This window comes from Filicampus tigris, chromosome 12, assembly GCF_054856515.1.
Source record: "Filicampus tigris isolate MCC_2025a chromosome 12, RoL_Ftig_1.0, whole genome shotgun sequence".
In the NCBI taxonomy this organism is placed as follows: domain Eukaryota; kingdom Metazoa; phylum Chordata; class Actinopteri; order Syngnathiformes; family Syngnathidae; genus Filicampus; species Filicampus tigris.
Genome location: NC_141228.1, coordinates 14286922 through 14307221, shown reverse-complemented (window position 1 = coordinate 14307221; position 20300 = coordinate 14286922). Strand labels below are relative to the sequence as shown.

General features: G+C 42.0%; 1 protein-coding gene across 4 annotated transcripts; it reads right to left on the bottom strand.

The window, feature by feature from the left end:
• Nucleotides 1–392: 392 nt before the first annotated feature.
• On the bottom strand, nucleotides 393–19711 carry cbarpb (CACN subunit beta associated regulatory protein b). Of its 4 annotated transcripts, none has more exons than XM_086047966.1 (10): nucleotides 19595–19711; nucleotides 14472–14544; nucleotides 13018–13166; nucleotides 9039–9100; nucleotides 8468–8630; nucleotides 7618–7789; nucleotides 7120–7263; nucleotides 6767–7004; nucleotides 5656–5836; nucleotides 393–5336 (listed from the first exon to the last, which is right to left on the bottom strand). In XM_086047966.1, the coding sequence occupies exons 2-10, from the start codon at nucleotides 14517–14519 to the stop codon at nucleotides 3875–3877; spliced, it is 2619 nt and encodes an 872-aa protein (XP_085904092.1). In that variant the 5' UTR covers nucleotides 14520–14544; nucleotides 19595–19711; the 3' UTR covers nucleotides 393–3874. The 4 variants fall into 4 exon arrangements, with proteins under 4 accessions (XP_085904092.1, XP_085904093.1, XP_085904096.1 ...); XM_086047967.1 differs by lacking the exon at nucleotides 19595–19711 and adding an exon at nucleotides 17430–17744; XM_086047970.1 differs by lacking the exon at nucleotides 19595–19711 and adding an exon at nucleotides 17245–17343.
• Nucleotides 19712–20300: the final 589 nt, after the last annotated feature.

Genomic DNA, 20300 nt, shown 5'->3' with positions numbered 1-20300 from the left:
CAGAATATGTGTTGTGTCATGTCGTGAACGCTCGAGCTGAGAATATGCGTCCAGGGGGCCGATGCAATGAGATTAGAAGAAAAAAAATGAAGTAAAATAAAGAAGAGGCCGCTGCCCCAGCTACTTATTTGAAATCACTTCCTTCCATCAGCGCCATTGTTCCCCTAATGAGCCTCTGAGTCCACTCAGCCTTGAGAGGCGAGAGATCTAATCTTGGATGCCTGGAAAAGGAGCATCATCCTCACCATAGAGCCCAATCAAAGAGAGAGACGAGGCTCATTTATTTCCTCTCCCGAGGAGGTCAAGTGATTGGTTTGGCTTGTTTGTACGTTCTCTCAGCAGGATTGTGTTCCACTTTTTTTTTTTTATTCCTCTCAATTCGAAGAAAGCAATCACAATTTTATTTTTATTTTGATTTTATGAAAGATTTCATGTAAAGATGCAACACAGGAATGACTGAAAAAGATTGTAATGTGCATGCCGGCCAGTAGTTGGCGATAACAGATACATGTGCACTAAATGCAAATCCCACTGACTCTTTTCCATAGCAGTTGTTACAATAATAAAGATAACTCATTAAATGTACAATTTGCTGGATAAGCATTATAATTATAAATTCAGTAAAACTGATGGTTTAGGGCCATCGTAGGTGAGTTAAAAGGTGTTATTCCTCTTTTGTGGCATTTTACGCTGGTGACAGCAACCCAAGCCCACTTTGACACCTGACTAAAACATGTTGAACCATTAAGGACTATTAGTGCCACACGATGAGAATATATTAGACTACGGTAATTCAGATGTTGCCCTGCAATTAGCTGACATCCAGTCCAGGGTGTAACCCGCCTGTGTCGCCCAAAGTCAGCCGGGATAGGCTCCAGCTCATACACTCTATAGAAAATGGATGGATGGACTACTGGATTACTTTTTTTGTGTCTTCTCAAGGCCATCTAAGTGGCCTAGATGTTAGTACGTTTTCCTCACAGACAACATCTCTGGGGTCAAATCTTGTCTTGGGGCCTCCTGTGTGGAGTTTGCATGTTCCTCCACTCAAGTACAAAATTATTTTAAAATTATGTTTACTGTTGAACAGCTTCAGTAACTTCATAAAAATATATTCAGTTGAAAAACTGGTACAAATTACCAATTGTACGGAGAAAATAATTTTGAATGTTATCAATGGCTGTCATGCGTGATCAGTGCATTTGAGGATCACATGGACACCACAATTTATTAGTTGTTTGCTTCACAAAGTATGAAATTCCTGCACTGAACTGTGTGCCTTTCAAATCATGCTGACTCATCCGCAAGAATACACAAAAATGTGTGCAGCTAGCATGAAAAAAAAAATCATCCATTGATTTTATAATGCGGGTGGTACCAACACCACGCTTGATGCGAAACTGTCGGTCGCCGCTGAATGCACAAAAAAGTTTAAAAAAATATATATGTTAACACCGTGTTTGAAAGTGAAACCAGCCAAAGCATAAGGTCAAGAACAGTTGTAAATCGTCCGAGCTAACCCGTGTACTCAAAATGTACCAACATTTTTTCTGCCGACGTATTGTCAAACTCACACGATGGACAGCATGGAACATGATTAGACGGTATTGTGTTGTATTGACATTCTGCCAGTTTATTCGTAACTGTTTTTGAAAATGCATTTTAGGGCTATAAAGGGCTCTTGTTTGCATGGGAGAGTCGGCCTGTCACATGTCGGAAGTAGCCGGGACGGCTAATTTTCACTGCTTAAAATACATTCACACACAGCACAAATCTGAGTAAGGTTGTTTATTTTAATCTCTGCAGTATATATGCAATAATGTAAACAGTCAAATCTGGTGATTGATTTGAAGGAAAAAAATATTGACTCTTTAACTGGCTCACTATTTGCAGCTTTCAGCGGACCATGTTTTCTGAGATCCATCTTCATCCTCACCAGGATCGTGGCCATGCTAGAGTTTATCACGGCTGCCTTTGGGCGAGAGGCAGGGTAGACCCCAAACAAGTCAGCTAAGACCCACAATATTTTCAGCAAAAACTATATCTCAGCAAACACTTCCAGTTACTACTAATCTGTCCATGTGACTGTTCGGTTCAGTAGAACATGAACTGATTCATCAACATGATGATTTAAGTTTTAGTACCAATGCGTTGAATCTTTAATTTTTGGGAATTTTATCCTTCAAACCTGAACTGCAGATCCACCGCGATGCACTAGGCTCAAAAAGAAAAGAAGGAGACCCGAAACGAGGGCTTCCCCTCTGCTGTTATGATTTATATTCAACACCGCACTCAGCAGAGGCTCCCCTCACTGCGCATGAGGCAGGAAGCCCCGGGGAATTGTGTTCTATCATCAAAACAGGCTTATAATCAAGCAAAGAGATTTAGCAGCAAAAAATGATAGGCTATTGGGTGCATTGTAAGTTGGCAGGCATCTCTTCTGCTGTCAACTTTCTCAGGAGCAGACAAGGATACACGGACAGGAAAACAAGGATGTCAGATGCAAGGCAAATAAAGTCCTTTCTGTTGAGCCTCATGCACAAGAAGTCATGCCTTTCATAGAAATCCAACAAAAACCGCAAACATCCGTGAGAGCGAGCCTTTTATCTCACTGCAATCGCACAACCGCAAACCTCCACAAGACCAAGACTGGACCTACAGTACGCAAAATGTTGTCCACAGTCCTGTGTTGTTTAAAACATGGATTGGCATGTCTAGCACGTACACACTCAAAGCACGTACAAAAATATTTTGAGCTACTCATGAAAAACAACATTGAAGCAGATTCTGAGGGAAAATCTGTGAAGGCTTGCAAACTACACCACTCTTCTATCTAAACACCATGTATGGAAACTGATGCAATGTTTTCATGTGAGCTCTAATCAGAGAAATACTATAAGCTAGCTAGCTAACTACCCAGTGTCAGTTAGTGAAAGTGTCAGTGTTTTCAAACGGAACTGATACTTGGATCTCGTGTCTGTTTACATACAGTGAAGTACAAACCCAGTCAAAAAATGTGACAGTCCCAAATGATGTTTAGGCAAATTAATCTGAAAACCTAGTTTAACCTGTAATTCCTGGCGGGTCTTGGTGAAGATATTCTATATTTGGGTCTATGAAATTCAACACATTTTTAAAATGGTAGGCTTGAAATAACTACTGCTGTGGCATAAAAAAGTATAAATAGTGATAAAATAACTTAATTTATAATAATATTCAGTTACAGATTTGTCTACACCTGAACCACTTTACTTGCCACATGCGGACCAGCTAACCAATCCATAACATAACATTACTTACGAGAAGACAGGAACAAAAAACTAAAATTAATATTCAACTGTGTCATTACCTTCGACTCTACAAATCATTTCACAAATGACCTAGAAAATGACACAAAGAAGACTACCAAGCGATACAGTTTGATTCATTTTGGTATGATGCTGCATTTCTATTTTTTAGATTCCTACACTCAAAAGTTGTAAAGGGGATATAAAAACAGTTCTGTTTCAGTGAGAGCACAGAATTGTTTGATAGTGGCAGGGTGGAGGCTACACATACCACTGTCAGCTGATTGGTTCACAGATGTTCGTAACTTCTGTGTGACAACGGAAGACAAAAAAAGGTGTCATTTAAGAACTCATGGTAGAAATGCTCTCGTTTGCACCAGACTTTTAAATGATGGGTAACACGGTCACATGCGAATGATACCTGTCCAGATAAGGGTTTAATGTTCCAAATATTAGCAAAGCAAACCAAACTGAACTGTATCGCCTGGTTGGTTCGTTTATCTAATTTTAAATTCATTGTGAATCATCAAAACAGAGCCACGAGTGTGTATCAGCAGCTCTGGGGTCGACCGTGAAACCGAGTTGAGCTACACTGGGCTGTGGTCTGGAGAAGCATGGGTAGCCGTCACCGTCAAACACTCAGTCGCTGTGTCCTTGGTCCTTCGAAGGCTCGTATATAGCCTCTCGTCCAGGTTAGCGGTCAATTTGTCCGTGAGCTCTGCCGCGATGGTTTGTGGGCCATAGCCTGAGGAGTCGGGTGGTTGAAGGGGCGACCGCTCGTCCAAAGGTTCTAAGGGGTGTCCGGGCGGTTTGCTCTCCTCTTGAGTCTCTGGATGCTCACTCTGCCTATCGTCTTTCTCAGCGATGGATGTTTGAAGATGTAGTGATGATATGTGATCTGAATCTTGCTCCTTCTCCTTCCCTGCAACCTCGCCGGTTGTAGTCTCTATCTTTGGAGTTTCGGGAGCGCTGCTATCGCTGGTCTCTTCGTCGGGTGCGCTGACAATACGGGGGAGCATGCTATGGTAGCTCGTATCCATTGGGCAGTTAACACTGTCACCCCTTCGTAGTGGAGTTCGTTGTCTCTCAAAGGAAGAATGGAAGTGTCTGACACCAGGGTCGCTCCACTGTTTGTGCCGCTGCCACTGCTTTCGAAGATGGATTCGGGACCGGTGCTTCCTTAGTGGTGACTCCTGCTGGTCAAATTGAGGGTCATGACGGAGAAACTCGTGGAAGAGCGCATCCGTTTTCTCATCGATGCTGTAGTCTCTCTGATGAAGTGTTGTGGGTTGAGCGGGGGGTTGTGAAGCCTCCCGAGGGGTGATCATCTGGCCGTATGGAAACCAGCTCTGTGGACCAACACCAGTTTCTATGGAAACTCCTCCACTGGCGCCCAGCAATTGCTCGTCCGGCTCCTCCTCATAGAGATGAGACTCAAAGCTCTCGCCAATCGTGCCAGATCGCCCTGCCTTGGTGAAGTGGTGCCTCTTCTCATGGGCTGTTCGCTCCTTGGGGCTGCTACTTCCAAACATCCGCAAATCTTCAGGACCACGAAAAGGAGCTTCTATTGATGCGTAGCCACTATCCATTTGCAGCAATTTACGAGTAGACGTTTCACCATCGCTCCCGCCTCGCTCGGATTCAGTACTTAGTTGTTTTCTACTTCTTACATCCTTTGCCCCCAACGTCTCATCCATGTACACCAAAAACTCCTTGTCATCCTCGGCACCTTCTGTTTCATCCCCTAAATCTTGGGATGAGCAGCTGGGGAGCTCTTCCCTTTCTTTTTCTGTACACACGCTGTCAGCATCGCTGCAGACAGAGTACCTATCATTATTGCTGCTTTGGTCAGAGGCAGCATATTGTTCCAGTGATGCACGTAAGGTCCAAATGTCTCTGTAAAGTGTCTGGGGATCCTGGAGCGCTTGAGGCTCAGAGCTTTCCCTTGTCCCCAGGGAAAGCCCTTCATCTTGAGGATCAGGGGACAGGCCAATCACCCCTGGTCCAGTATGGCTGCAGGTGGGCTCCACCATCACTTCTACCTCTACCCTGTGGTTGCACACAGTTAAAGAGGAAAAGGAAATGCGCAAAATGACAGTCAGAAGATCACAGAATATCACAGTCACCGGCGACACGGCTGTTTTCACAGAGCACGGAATGATTGTTATGATTTGCAATGGCTGCCGTGGCATGTCCTTACACTTATCTTAGCTGAGTATCACAGCATTTAGCGACTTATTCAAATGTATGGAATCCTGAGGAAGAACTGGAACGCAGAGCCTGTTGCATATCATCACTGACCATTTTGGAGGAAATGATTGCAAAGCAAAGCAGTGGACAGGATGAATGGCAAGGGAATTAAAGATACCTGCCGAGGGAAGGGGGTGCTGCAGATGGAGGAGAGAGCACAGGCCGGCCGGGACAATACGCGATGTCTTGGGTGCGGGCGATGTACTGGATGAGGTCAATATGGTGTGTGTCACTGTCATCCTGGTCCATGCTCTCGCTGGCGGCTCGTTGACGCTGGAACTGCCTTCTCTTCGGTGAGCCTGACTCACAGCAAACACAAAAAGAGAGTAGAAGAAGTTCAGAAAGTTTGATGACAGTAGACTGGGAAATGATACCTAATTCTGATTAAATCTGCCATCAGCTGTCAAGGCGTCTGAAGGAGCTTTTGCGATCATCTTAGGACTCTTGGTATGATGAAAAAATTGATCCTGCAAGTGATAGTGTGTGCGTGTATATGTGTGATTGCAGGGATGATTCACAAAGGGGCTTAAATTGACTTGGAACAACCAAACTTTGAGTCACCAAGCCATCTGTCCTTTGTGTGTTTGTGCATATCCAAACAGCCAGAGCAGCCAGAAGGCCTCTCAACAGTTTATTACGGTGGCACCCTGGTTCATTTTTTTGTCTTACACCGAAGCAGCTAAGCCAAACATTGGCATGGTGTTGCACAAATACTGTGCTGGAGTCACGTGATAAAAAATATGGACGGAATATGTTATCATTATGACTTTGTATTATTATTATTATTATTATTATTGCATGACGAACACGAAACTTGGAGTACGGAAATCAGCTTCTTCAATGAAGATGCTATGCCTCGCTGATCTCAGGAAAAAGAAAAACTCCCGCTGGTTTTTGGGTTTGGTTGTCACATAATCTGCATTGTAGTGGGGGTCATGTGAAAATCGCTAAGTAATTTGTTGTTTTTGAGTTTACAGAAAAATGACTGGGACCATTGAACAAAAGGGATTCGCATGTACATTATCTATCATAAGCAAGCCTAATGTTTTGTACTTTGACTGCACATGCCTTCCTGAAAGAGTATTCACTAATAATTACAAAGAGCATTGAGGATTGGGCCGCTTTTCCTGTTCAAAGAGCATTGAGGATTGGGCCGCTTTTCCTGTTTTGCAATAATTATTACGATGATTTTAACAGGAATCCACTTCACCAAATGGAATGTTTGGTACCTCTCATGTCCAGACTTGAAGCCCTCTGGCTGCTGTCCAGCTTCCATCTCTTAATCTTGAAATAGGGACTGGCCCCCTCCAGGCTTGCATGGCGCCGCAGTTTAGTGAAGAACTGCTGTACTGGACCTTGGCCTCCTGCACTGCTGCTCACAGGAGGGGCAGTGCTGGTGGGGGCGGTCCCTCCTCCCGTGCTGATGCTGCTGCCTCGACCCCGGGACCCTGCTGCGATCATCTCCATCTGAACAGATGGAACGCGGCAATGGTGGTGTCTGACAATCTGATGTTTCTCCACGTTACCGCTTATTGATACACCTCCAGATATATGTGGTGCAAAATAATTGGAGGTAACTTACAGACCCTCCGTTTGTCTTAGCAGTAGTATTTGCATTAAAACTGGCCTCCACCACAGTTGAGTTGAGGGTGTCCCCAGGGAGAGCAGAGCTGGAATTGGGGCTCAAGCTGGTCAGTGCAGTTTGCGGCAGGGGGCACTGCATGGGCTGAAAGGGTTCAAACACACTATGAGTCTTCTTTATTATATTGCTTCACGTAATGAATAATCAGACTGGGCTGGCGACAACATAGCGCCATTACTATATTTTTCCCAACGCCACCTATGAGTGAGTGTTAAATCCACTCGCTCCCCTCCCAGGCTGCAAGCTCAAGTGATTGAACATGAGGAGCTAAATAGGAAATCAATACACGCAGCCAAAAAACATAGAGCTTGTCTCTACAGTTGGATTCGTCTTTTTGTTTCGTGTTCTCCTCCTGACTTAAATGACTGATCGCCAACATTGGAGGAGGTCATGAGCAATGATACAAGAAGGGCTAAAGTAACCGGTTGGGAGTGTCACCTGAAAGATGGAAAGCGCCGACTTGGCGACAGGGTGCGTTGTCATGGCAATGGTGTTCTCCGCTGAGTCGCACTCATGGATGGTGACTATCTTGAGCGCCGGGGGCGGAATATGGAGGTGCGTTAGCCGCGCATTCTTTAGGTGGTGAAAGTCTCCCTCAGTCAGAGTGTATCTGAAATTGAAAATTGTGAAAAAATGACCACACATAGGTGTAGAGCACAACCCTATTTCATCCAACCAGTATAGTTCAGCTCATGTTGATATGGTACACTTTTCTTTGTGATTTCACTGAACATATGAAGGGTATCAATATGACTGAGCCTATCTTATATCCATAACTAATATTATACCACTTATTGGCACTCTACAGTGAGTGCTGTCGATTGGATTTTGAAGCTGATATATTACAGTATGTGCTTGTATACAAATAGTTGCTTCTCTGGACTCATCGAGTGTGAAATCAAACAACCTGAAGAAAATCTTCAGTTAAATGTTAATTTCTGAAAATGTGCCTGAGCAAGCCATGCCCCACTGTTATGTAATCGTGGAGGCTAATTTACATCATTTCTTCCTGCGTTGAGTTTGCATGTTCTCCCCATCCTTGCATGGGTTTTCTCCCTTCTTCCAACATTCCAAAACCGTGTATGTTCCATCAATTGAAGACCCAACACTTTCCATTGAAGTGAATATGCATGTGAATAGTTGCATGTCTAGGTGTACCCTGCCTCTCGCCCAAAGTCAACCGGGATAGGCTCCAGCTCGACCCAAATGAAGACACACGAGACACAAAATGGTTGGATGGATGAATGTGGCCCAGTATGAACAACTCGTGTGCATTTCCCTCTCTAACCTGCGACCCTTTTCCTGGGCCTTCTTGCCGTGATCAAAGAGCGCGGCCTCGTTGAAGGAGACGCGACGGCCCGTGGTTCCCGTGGAGAGGAAGCGCTCCGTCTCCTGGTCGTGAGAGCTGCCCATTGACAGGCATTCGGACTCGTCCACCCTGATAGTGATTTCTACCCGGAGACAAAATGAAGAAAAGTTGCAATTATCCCCAAGTGATTGCAGTTGTTTGATCATTTTACAGAAGGGAGCTATCTGATATATTGACTGCTGACTGGTGAGACTCCTTCATAAAAAATGCCTGAGAAAAGCAGTTTCATGCTGCCTTTTATTAAATCATTTTCTGCAGAGACAGAGTGCATTCAGCGGTCCGCAGAGTATCAGAACGTGTCCTAGGCACTGTGCGAGCGCTTTAAGCGACTCGCTCGAAAAATTGCAGCTTTTTTAATATAATACATTAGACGTTGTGCTGACATGATAAAAGCGTCACTGCGCCCTGCCTCTTTCTTCCATCACTCCCCCCTCTATCAATCACTGCAGCCCCCTACACACACACACGCACACACACCGCCCACGCTTACCATGGGTGGGCTGAGACTCCTCCGCGTATGTAGCGTTGGTTTTCTCGGCATCATCGCTGCCACTGCGGCACAAAAAAACAACAACAACATTTAAATGCATTACGCTGCTCTGTCTTGTTTTCACATCAAGCCAGAGGGACAAATACAGAAGCTGATGCTTCAGCCGCCTGGTTGAAAAATAGCTCCAAGACAAGAGGGGCTAAATCATGTCAGTCAGATAGTGCTTTATTAGCTTGCACTTTTCCCCAGTCCCCACACATCTATCTACAACTCATGTTGGATCCAAGTGTAGTTTAGCTTCCTTTATTTATCTGTGTGGCACTATAACCTCCAACCGTAATGGCATTTTGGCTAATCAGAAACCTGTAGAAAGTGCGTTCTGGAAAAGGCACAAGACAAATTACTCCTCAGCAATGACTGCATCATAGCAGAAAACAATGAAATGTGACACCAAAAAATTGCAGTGATGGCGTGATAATCGACATCTGGAAGCAAACCATCTACGATACATCACCAAAACGTGTGTATCCGTTTCTTAACAGAAAGCAATGCATATTGTCACGATACAGCAAGTGTGTGATAGTTGATATAATTGAAGAAAACCATCGCTGATGCGTCACAATTTTATATGTATTGAAATCGATGCACTGACGCCCACGTCACTCACCAGGCCAGGTGCCACCTTTTAAAGCCATATACACTCAAACTCACAGATACTACAATTGAACGTGAAGATGGCAACCCTGAAGCTGTGAATGTGTAAAAATCAGAAATATACATTATAAATATCTCAACGTTTCATTATATATCAGTAAGTTCAAACCACCTTGTGTGATGTTTGCTCATTTGACTGGTACAATCTATACTGTAGGTCACATTAAATGTGGAAAAAGGATTTTCAACAATTTATCTGGATCTATTTTTTTTTCTATCACAAAAAAACGGCATTTGAATATGGGTGTACTCTTTACTCTTCCAACTTTTTATATTTATTTTTGTCTGGTTGGAAGTCCCCAAACTGCATGTTGCTGTTGTTTTTTAATCTATACATTAATGACATACTGCTCCTTTAAAATGTTCCCATAAAGAATGGATTAATTATTTTTCGGTTATTTCAAAATTATTTGGACAACAAAGTGGAAGTCGACCAGAGTCTCAGAATGGACTGTGCTCAACTTTACAGGTTCTACTTTGAGCTTACCAAAACACCACAGTAAATAAGACAGTAATGACAATAAGCTCATGTGATTTCATAAAAAGGCACCCAATATTAATTTTCACAGATATAATGCGGGCAAAAATCCAAATGCTAGAGTGCCATAACAAAAACAACAGGCTTTAGTCAGACACACACGGTGTCTGGTTAAACATCTTTGCCTGCCTTGCTTCATCCAAGTGAAATCCCAAGCCTGCCATTTACTTTATGAGGAAGAGAAAAGCGAATGAAATCCCCTTCCAGTCATTTCCCTCCATCTGATTTCTTGGTGCAGAGCAATGAGCTCCATGCTTGTGGGTGCGTTATGTGTGTCATCCCAGATCTCAGCTCCCTCTTGTATTTCATTTCCTGTGTGGCTCCCACAGTTTTCATGTCAGTGTGCATGTTTGTGTGCAGTTTCTTCACGCGCGCACAGAGCAGAGAGGGGTTGGGGTGAGATTAATCACCGCCAATGGCTGCAATGAAATCTCATTACGCTCGTCATTTGTACCAGTCTGGCTGATTGTGCGCTGCTCTCACCCGCCAAAGCATTCCTTGCCTTTAGGCGGCTTCGTGCTCTGTTTATCTCCCTCATTTTTGAAGTGCGGGCGATGATGTGTGCTGCTGTAAAATATTAACAAATAACTTAACAACTAAATGAATAAAACACATCCCCGTCCAGTTGTAAACATTGCAAAAATGACTGACTGTCAGCGTCGTGAGGTAATTTCAATAAAGACACTTTTGGGACTTTTGCACATTGGATTGTTGAGCAGGAAGCTTCATATGCAATTCCAATGAGCCTCATCTATTATGTAAGTAGGCATATTTAATAAATGTGATGTCCTGAAGAAAGCATTTGCATGCGGACCGGTCGAACATGTTGAAAGTGTGGCAGTTTCTCAACCAATTCAGTAGATGGTGCTGTGATGAAAAAAAAAAAAAAAAATCAGCAAAACATCGCTAAAACAAACAAACAAAAAGTGGTCATTGAGTGGATTGTGGAGCAAATGTCCTACAAAGTGGACTTTCCCAGCAGCACAAGGCCGCCCCACTTGGTTGCCTCACTTTGATGTTACACCTGCGCTTTGCCATGCAGTTAAATGTTCATTGGTTTACACCAAACTAGACCGCTACAGTAATTCGCCATCTTTTACATTGTGTGAGTGCTTAGCTGTGTGCTTGTTCTTGTCCTGTATTTTAAAGGGTATGTTATAGCAATGTTTGAATGTTATGAGCATTTGAAATGCTATTAAAGTGTTTTGGGAACATAGTTTATGTTTTATTTATGATTTTAACAATTAATACAAGCAGTTATAATCACTTTTAGGGTAGCATCAATTCTTGGTGGAAATTCACTATTCCCGGTCGTGCTCAGATTAAAAAACACAATTTCGGTGTGAATGTGGGAACACGGCTATATTAAGTGAAAAAGTACTAAATAAGTAAGAGCTTTACGTTTAGGAATCCCTCACAGTGGATTCATTGAGAAGATTGATTTGAAATTGTAACATCTCCCATTGTGACCTGCAGGTGCCTAGCAACAAGTTGAATAATGAATCATATAGACTCGTGTCTCTCAGTGGGTGTGAGGTGCACCTCCACTGAGGGGCTTCCTTCACACCTTGCACGACTACATTTCCTCACTCCCTCTCTTGCTCAGTCCTTAAAGCGGCCACACATGCACACCACACAAGACAAGGGTGTTGTTTCACATTTCATATTATACTTGTTTCATTTTGGCCAAGGATACAGGAAGATTTGGAATGTACAAAGGGACTTTGGTTTTGTTGACTAAGCTGTTCCAAAAAGTCTGACTAAAACTGAATTGTCCGACAACTGAATCGATATTTTCTATAGTATCGGTAAATAATTCAAACCCAATTAATCCATTCCAGGCACCAAATATTACAAAAATACATTTTACAGAGAATAACTATAGTTCATCATTGTCAATCATCAGCTCCACATTGCATTCTGTATGTTAAAGTGATCAGTGATTGATTGTAATGTCATAATTTGATCAATGACGTCATTGATCAGATCCGCAAAATATAATATTACAGCAAGCACTCGTCTCGTTTTCTCATCTCGTTCACTGCAGGGATGTTCGGTGCTTCCGTCATTCATAATTCAAGGTTTCTCAGCATGTAGAGTCATATATGTATTTATATTTTTTGACTGTATAGTAAATAAACAGATTGTTTAAATAGATTGGCTGGATTGGTCCATCTTCTGATCAGATCAGTGATCAGTTACAATTTTCCTTAAATTGCTATTTAGTACTGTAAGCTGCAGGAACATTCATTATGCAGTGTTTGAATTTTAATACTGTACTTAGATGTAAGGAGATAACTACTTAAATAATGAGAATGCAAAAATAATTGATGAATGAGAATGCACACTTTTTGTACTTAAAAGTTAAATACTGAACCGTACTTTAAAATGTATTATGCTTGAAAAGTAAATAACGTACTATAGTGGATTGTTAAATAACATGTTTAAACTGGCTGTATACATAGCTAGAAACTTCAATGTAATACATTTGATTGCAGTAGTTTTTTATTCGAATTTAATTCAGTGATTCTTTCAAATACCACTAGAGGGAGCCACTAGTGGAATTTGAAAACAGAGTTTCCACTGTACTTGAAATTTATTCGTTACAATTTTAATCAAATCCCACAACGAAGTTCAACATTTTCCAAGACTTATATAGTGGATCCCTAATTCCTTCCAGTTACAAGTGACATTTGAACGGCAAAATAAATTCTTTCATTTTCATACCTGTCGCAGCATTGACCTACTCCTCGGCAGCGGCGGCAGGTGATGAGGAGGATGGAGACAAAGATCAAGGTCCCCACCAAGAAGATGGACAGAATCACCAGGAGAAGCACGTAGCCATCTTGCTGCTCCTCCGTATCGAGCGGTACCTCCTGAGATATGATTAGACAGGGTCCGACGTTAGCAGTGGTCCGATGGCCCGGGACCACCACGTGACTGTGTCGGGTTACCCGCTGGCCTGACTCGGCTACCAGTACAAATCTCTTATCACTGGCGTTGGGCTGAAACTTCCTATGTCACAATTTGGTCAATTCAATATTTTTTCACAAATCTACACTATTAGTTAGTCCACGTGTATTTGTTATTTATATAATTCATTGACCAATCTGAAGTGTTGAAAATGGTGTTCTCTCTTTGATGATGCAATGTTAATGGTTGAACAAAGATGCCGTCTCCTGAAAAGTAATGATTTTGGAGGTACAAGAATCCGGCCCGACACCAGCGATATATAAATGAGATGAAATCAACATGTTGTTGCTTTTTTATTCTGTGCTATTCAATATTTTAGTGTTTATACACTTAAATTGCTCAATTATTTGTACTCTTCTTACCCCCGCTGCGCACATTCGCCCCTATTTACTAACATGTTGTGCGCTACGTACTTGCGTGCATTTTGGCCACTGAGTCTACAGGCTTCACTGTTTCACCCATTGGCAGGCCGACATGTATAATTCTGAATTTCATTAAAGGGGAAGTCGATGAGTTAACCAGCAAAATACAGCCTTTTTTATCCATCTCAGGGGCGACCATTTTGTCACTTTCTGTCGACTGAAAATGACTTCATAGTTGCTCAGGGAACAACCAATCTCAGCTCCCCTTTTGTCTGAAGCTGAGCCATGATTGATTGTTACCTGAGCAACTGTGATGTCATTTTCAGTCGACCGCAAGTGACAAAATGGCCGCCCCCTGAGATGGACAAAAACAGGTGGATTTTACTGCTTAACTCATATTCCACAAATGTAATATTAATCAGAATGCCGTGTTTAAACTAGTAGGGCTACATAGAAAATAATTTTGTAAAGACAAATTTTGGGGTGACCGCTAAGTGTTGTTTTAAATCACAATAACTCTATATTGGGGAGTGGGGACCTTGGATAATTTTTAAGTGGCTGCCTTGATAGCCCACTGATGCTACATACATGCATGTATTTTGGTTCATTGGACCACCACCCAAAAAGGCTCAACGACGGACTTTGTTAGATAAATAAAAAGATTCAGTAGATAGACAGACAGACAGAGCACATCATCATATTGTTTCTTTGTGAGGGGAAATTAAACTCGGGATTTGATCACTGATTTACTAATGCCGGATCCGGGTCAGGAAGTTGTTTATTAACGAGGGCAGTGGATGTAGCAAACGTACAAACACAGGAAGTTTGACACGAGACCAGACTTACTGTGGCATTTTCTGGTAGGATGTTCCAGACGGTAGACTCATAGCTCATGGTCCAGGCCAACTATGGAGTCCCCCTGAGAGACAACACACATAGAGGAAATGACTGCTACGGGAGCTGCTCATCAAATCACAGAAGTCAACGCACAACAGACAGGCGGCTGGCTGCCTTTTATCTCCACTCAATACCCACAATCCCTTGCTTGCATTCAATCAAGTAAGCAAACTGGAGCATCGGGAGAGATGAGAGTTACGCACATAGCGATTGGACGTGAACGCTGAGAGCCCCCGTTGACGATCCGAGTGGAAGTAAGAAATGAACTGAGGACTATAACACTGCTCAGTGCATCACAGCAATCTGAGCGGACGGGTTCAGTAAGCGCTTTAAGGCAAAGCCATTTTCAATCCATGAGCTTCCTGACCTTCTACACAGAAATGAACCACATCAGAGACGTAAATTATAATCCATAAATCGATTAATTGTACGTAACGAATTTGTTCGATTAGGTGGAGTTGATTGTTGATTAATCATGAAGAAACTGAAGAACACACTCTCAGTGAGCGGTAACCCACATATGCTCATGGCAGCAATACGACATGATATGGAAACAGGAGTTCAGAACTGTCAGAGAGAGATTCTTTAAAACTAGGACTAAACGATTTTCTTTTACCCTCAATATTTTGATTGCGATTTAATATGTGATTATTGTTTCAAGGCACTATTCCCATGTATTGTTTTTTTTTTTTTTTTTAACAAACACAAAGAATACGTTGGAAGTAAGTAAGATGCCTGATATTAAGCCAGTTTCCAAATCATTCAACTCACGTTGTCGTCCAATATCAAGTCTCTGGACAAGAAATATGAGGTGTGATGGCCAGCTCAAATGCTTGATGAATGAATGACTTCTTGGCATGTCAAAAATTCGACATTTGAGTTAGGACTAGATGTGCAAAGTGGATGAACACTCATCTGAAATCACATTTTGAATGGTGTTGTTGTGCACATATGAGCCTATGTCTCTTTTGTTGGGGTTGTTTTAGCATTAGCATGGGTACAGCAACTTGAACAGAGACGGGACTTGAAGAAAAAAATGAGAAGCTTTGCGAATGACTTATCAATTTATCACATTGTAAGTGATTACAAATATTTGTCACAATAAGCTGTGTTTGACAATTAAAATAGGAGAACTGTCTTTGCTATTCCAATTAAGTCCGGTAGATATTGGTAGCGTGCTTTTCAAACTCTTGCCAACAAAACATATCATGAAGACGAAGGCCTTTCTGTCGCCTCTGGATTAGGAATGCTAATGCTAAAAACAATGCTAAAAGAAAACATGTACATATCTAAACTGCACAGCGTATGTCATTATTCAGTCTGGGACAAAAAACACAGGCATATATAGACACACAACTACCTGTAACATGACTTTAGATATGACTTTAGTTCATCCATTTCGCAGAGACGTAGATTAAGTGCAGCTAACTGTGCTCCACCGGTACAAGAACAACAACTTGCAACAGTTAACGCTAACAATAGCTATGATGTCATTATGTTTTGCCTTAAGGTGATAACGTAGGCTTAAGGTATTACGTTTTCGCATACAATCATGCTCTTCTAAACTTCCTTTTGTAGTTTGTTTAAAAACTACCACTCAATGCATCTTCTTCATCAGTGTTTATCGCTGTGCCAGGAGTTAGGGCACTGAGTAAAATTCAGTGTCGCTTGGAAATAGACAGAAAAGTGCAATTAAATGTGTTATTTTTCGTGGCGCAGTATACATCAATTAATCACAGTGCATACTTTTAAGTCTGGGCCTTAATAAAAATGGATGCAAAGTGTGCACTTTGGCTGCCAATTTTCACAACTGCATTTTGGCATTTTTTAACCTCATAGGTGTCTGAGTTTTGGAAAACACGGGCAGCAAAGATCTCCAGACTTTATGGCAGCTCTTTGAACATTTTTTTTTTAAATGTCTGGAAAACATTTGTGCTTGATTGTTCCTTTGCAGTGTTCCCCAACCTTTATTGAGCCAAGACACATACTTAACATTAGAAGAATCTCGTGGCACACCACCAAAGGAAAATATCACAGAAAGTACAGTATTTAGACGGAAATAATGACGACCTCGTCTCCATTTATCAATGTGAAATCTCAGCCTGTTGAATGAACACAAAGCTATGATTCCATTGCATAAATGGCAACAGGTGTATGCACAGGTTAATTGTACATTCTGCCACATAGTGGAAGAGCATTTCATTGTTCTGCCTGTCACTGTAGTGGCTGACATAGATAGGTGAACCAAGATACATTATTTGGTGCGAATAAACAATCATTTTCAGACAAATTAAGTGAAATTGGAAATCTCTCGTGGCACACTAATGTGCCAAAGCGCTGTGATTGGGAATCACTGTTCTAATGCAAACTTGGACTTAGTCTGTTCCTACAGTGTGAGATTCCATTATTCCTAAACAACGCTTTTAAAATTGCACGATTCCTGCCCAATTTAAGACACATTCTTCCATGAGGAAATGTATTCTGTTGCCTAGTGATGCTACTATAAGGCGAGTTTAATGACAAACACAAGAAGAACCACTGTGGATGCTGGTCTGCGAGCAATCCTTTGCCAAATCCCAACTGTGAGCAGATACAAGCGTGCCCCTCACGTGCTGCTCATGCATGCGTTTCATCATCGGCCAAACAGAAAAGTGAAGCATCTGTGTTGTGTAAATCATCAGCCGGCACTCGGGCGCATCAGCTCGGTAGAATGTCTAATTACCTCGCCATCACAGAAACACAAGCTCTTGCTACTAATCAGAAGCTGAGGTCCACTGCTGCTTGCTGCTGCTGTGCCTTGGCTCCTTCAGATCATGGCCATTAATCCTGCTACTGCAGCACCAAACGCCCCCCCCCCCCCCCCAACACACACACACATACATACACACACACAACCTGGATACTCACCACAGCATGGAAGAAGCAACATGCCCGCCACTCACTGCAGTAACCTGAACACCAGAGCCTGTAAATACAACCCTATGCTCGCAACCAGCCTGCTTGCTTCTCGTGTCTTACCCCTGATGGAAGGCAGTGCGCAGAAGCAGCAGTAGCATCAGAAGCAGCAGCTCTGGATATGTGTGTGTGTGTGTGTGTGTGTGTGTGTGTGGTTTGAGAGAATCCGCCTTCATCCAAGCAAGATGAACGCCTCCCAAACCCCCCGCTCCCCAATCCTCCTTCAGCAGCGGCCCAGTGGCCTCGAAGCAACAGGACAGCGTGGCGGCAAGGCTGGGAGCAAAACATAGCGGCAGGACCGCTGCTTAAATGTCAAGCTGGACGTTACGTAAGGAAATGCACCTCGGAGATAGCAGGCAGGCTCAAATGAATACCACCTGAATGTATTATTCGTTTTTGAACACTGTGTCTGGCAGTACGGTGGTACACGTAGTAACCACGTCTGTCTCGCAGTTTTTAGGTTTGGGGTTTGAATCTCCTACTCTTGTTTGTCCAAGTACTCCTCGTAGTCCAAAAACATGCATGTTGGTTAACAAAAGATGCTAAATTGTCCACGGGGGTGAATGTGAGTGTAAATGTTTGTACTGTGTGCTCTGCGATTGAGTGGCAACCAGACCAGGGTGTATCACACCTCTCGCCCAAAGTCAGCTGGGATAAGCTCCAGCTCAACCGTGACCTTAATAGGACGGATAGACAATTGATGGATGGAAGTTTATCTTAATGTGTTAATAGTTGTCATGCCTCAATAAATTATGGGTAAAAGTTGGGTCAAATGAGTAATTCACAAAACAGCCTAATTTATTGAGTTATTTTGTAAAAAAACACAACCCAAATGCTTTTATCAGTTCATAACTCAGATATTAAAGAGTTATAACTGCCAAGCCCATTTGACCTCTGTTCCTAACGAAAACAGCAATACCTACTGATGCATGTACATGATAATTAGTAGAGATGCAACGATTAATCGACAACTAATCGATTATCAAATTAATCAATAAAAAATTTTGTTAATCGTTTTGAGACCTTGCTTAGTTTTAAATTGTCGAAATGCTCAGAATTTCAGCCTCTCAGTAAATATTATCTGATTTATGTAGTCCTTTATGAAAGCCAACTGATCATTGTGTTTTTTCCCCTTTTTTTCTGACATTTTACATACCAAACCAGTAACTGAAGCATAATCACTGTACGTGCATTTTCTTTTTTGTCAAATAATGCCCTGTGTTTGAATAAATGTTTTTAAAATGTTTTTATCCAATTCATCGATTAATCGTCAAAATAATCAACATATTAATTAATATGTAAAATAATCATTGGTTGCTGGCAGCCCAAGTATTTAGGTTGGCAGTGGCATGTGGTCGCTTGAAAATGTTGTATGCGACTTTTTTGGTTCTTACTGCCTTACTTCATAACAGTACTTTTTAGTTTGTTTTAACCTTTGGTTTGATTTTTCATAAATAGTTATATACCGGTAATATAGTTTAATATCTAAAAAATGTGTTCGTGCAAATTAAGGCCTCTACCCAACTTCAAATTCGTAAATAAACTGTAAAGAAAATATTGGAATAAGTGTTTTATATGTAATACAGAGCAGTGACACAATCGCAAAATGAACTTGCACCTTGTATTTGCTTCTATTTTAGCACCATAGGTTTCATGAAAGGCACTACATTAGATCAAGTTATTATTGCTTTGTTTTACTCTGCTGTCCGCAGGCAGGTCGGCATTCCAACTGAAAACGTGCTCAGGCTAAAAACGAGACCACCGTTGAGTAGCACATACCTAATTAACTGCACTTGTCGACGTGAATTTGCTTTGGATTTTTCATTGTTTTGCTAGTAACATTAACGTTTCGCATATGTACTGTTTATAACAGTAACTAAAATCTGCATGGTGCAGCCATATTTCAGCAATAGGGATCGATTTCCAGCAAATTATCTGACATTTAAAGCGCATTTAAGATCAAGGAGATAGAATCACGGAGAAATGGTTTTAATCGATGACACAGTGGGGTCTCAATGCAAGATGAATGCAGCGATGTAGAACTCGGCATCGAAAGCATTTACCCACATCAGGCTTCACAAAGAAGCACACGTATCCTACACACACATAGTACTCACCTGCTCTACCTGCGTGGTCCGGCCAGCGGCGGAGGGGGCAAACCACGGGAAAGTCTGCCGAGAACACTTTTGAATTTTTCAAACGGCTTAAAGGTATTTATGAATGGGAGCCCCTGCGTTCAAGACACGCCCACCGGCCAGTCAGAGACGCGCCAGGTGACGTCACCAGTGAGGTAAAGACGGCTGCTCGAGAGTAGACAGGATACAGTTTCTCACTCACATTTATAACGTCCAAATAATTTCCCCACTCCAATGTGGCATTTTTGGTAAAATAAATACAGTCAAAAAATAAAATGATAATAGTAACACAATACAAAATTAAATGGTAAATGGACTGTCACTTGTATAGCGCTTTTCTACCAAACAAAATTGAAATTTTACTCAGCAAAGCCCTCGTAATTTAGATCCATACAGCAGAAAAGGTACTTCTGAGCTCACTGTTTCGAATAGTGTTATAGCGCCATCTACTTGGAAATTTCATTTGTAATATTCCTCCTATCTATCTATCTATCTATCTATCTATCTATCTATCTATCTATCTATCTATCTATCTATCTATCTATCTATCTATCTATCTATCTATCTATCTATCTATCTATCTATCTATCCATCTATCTAGAAGGCCCTGTACTTCCGGTATTGTGCCAGTCTTCCTTCTCGAAAGACTACATTTCCCAGCAGCGCCGTACTTTGAACAGTATTATGG

Excerpts from the sequence above, each read along its gene's own strand:
- cbarpb (XM_086047966.1), bottom strand. The coding sequence starts at position 14,519 with ATGAGCTATGAGTCTACCGTCTGGAACATCCTACCAGAAAATGCCACA. Across the intron at positions 9,101-13,017 it reads GTAGGTCAATGCTGCGACAG|TGGCAGCGATGATGCCGAGA; the intron begins GTATGAAAATGA and ends TTTGTGCCGCAG. Across the intron at positions 7,005-7,119 it reads CTAAGACAAACGGAGGGTCT|ATGGAGATGATCGCAGCAGG; the intron begins GTAAGTTACCTC and ends CCATCTGTTCAG.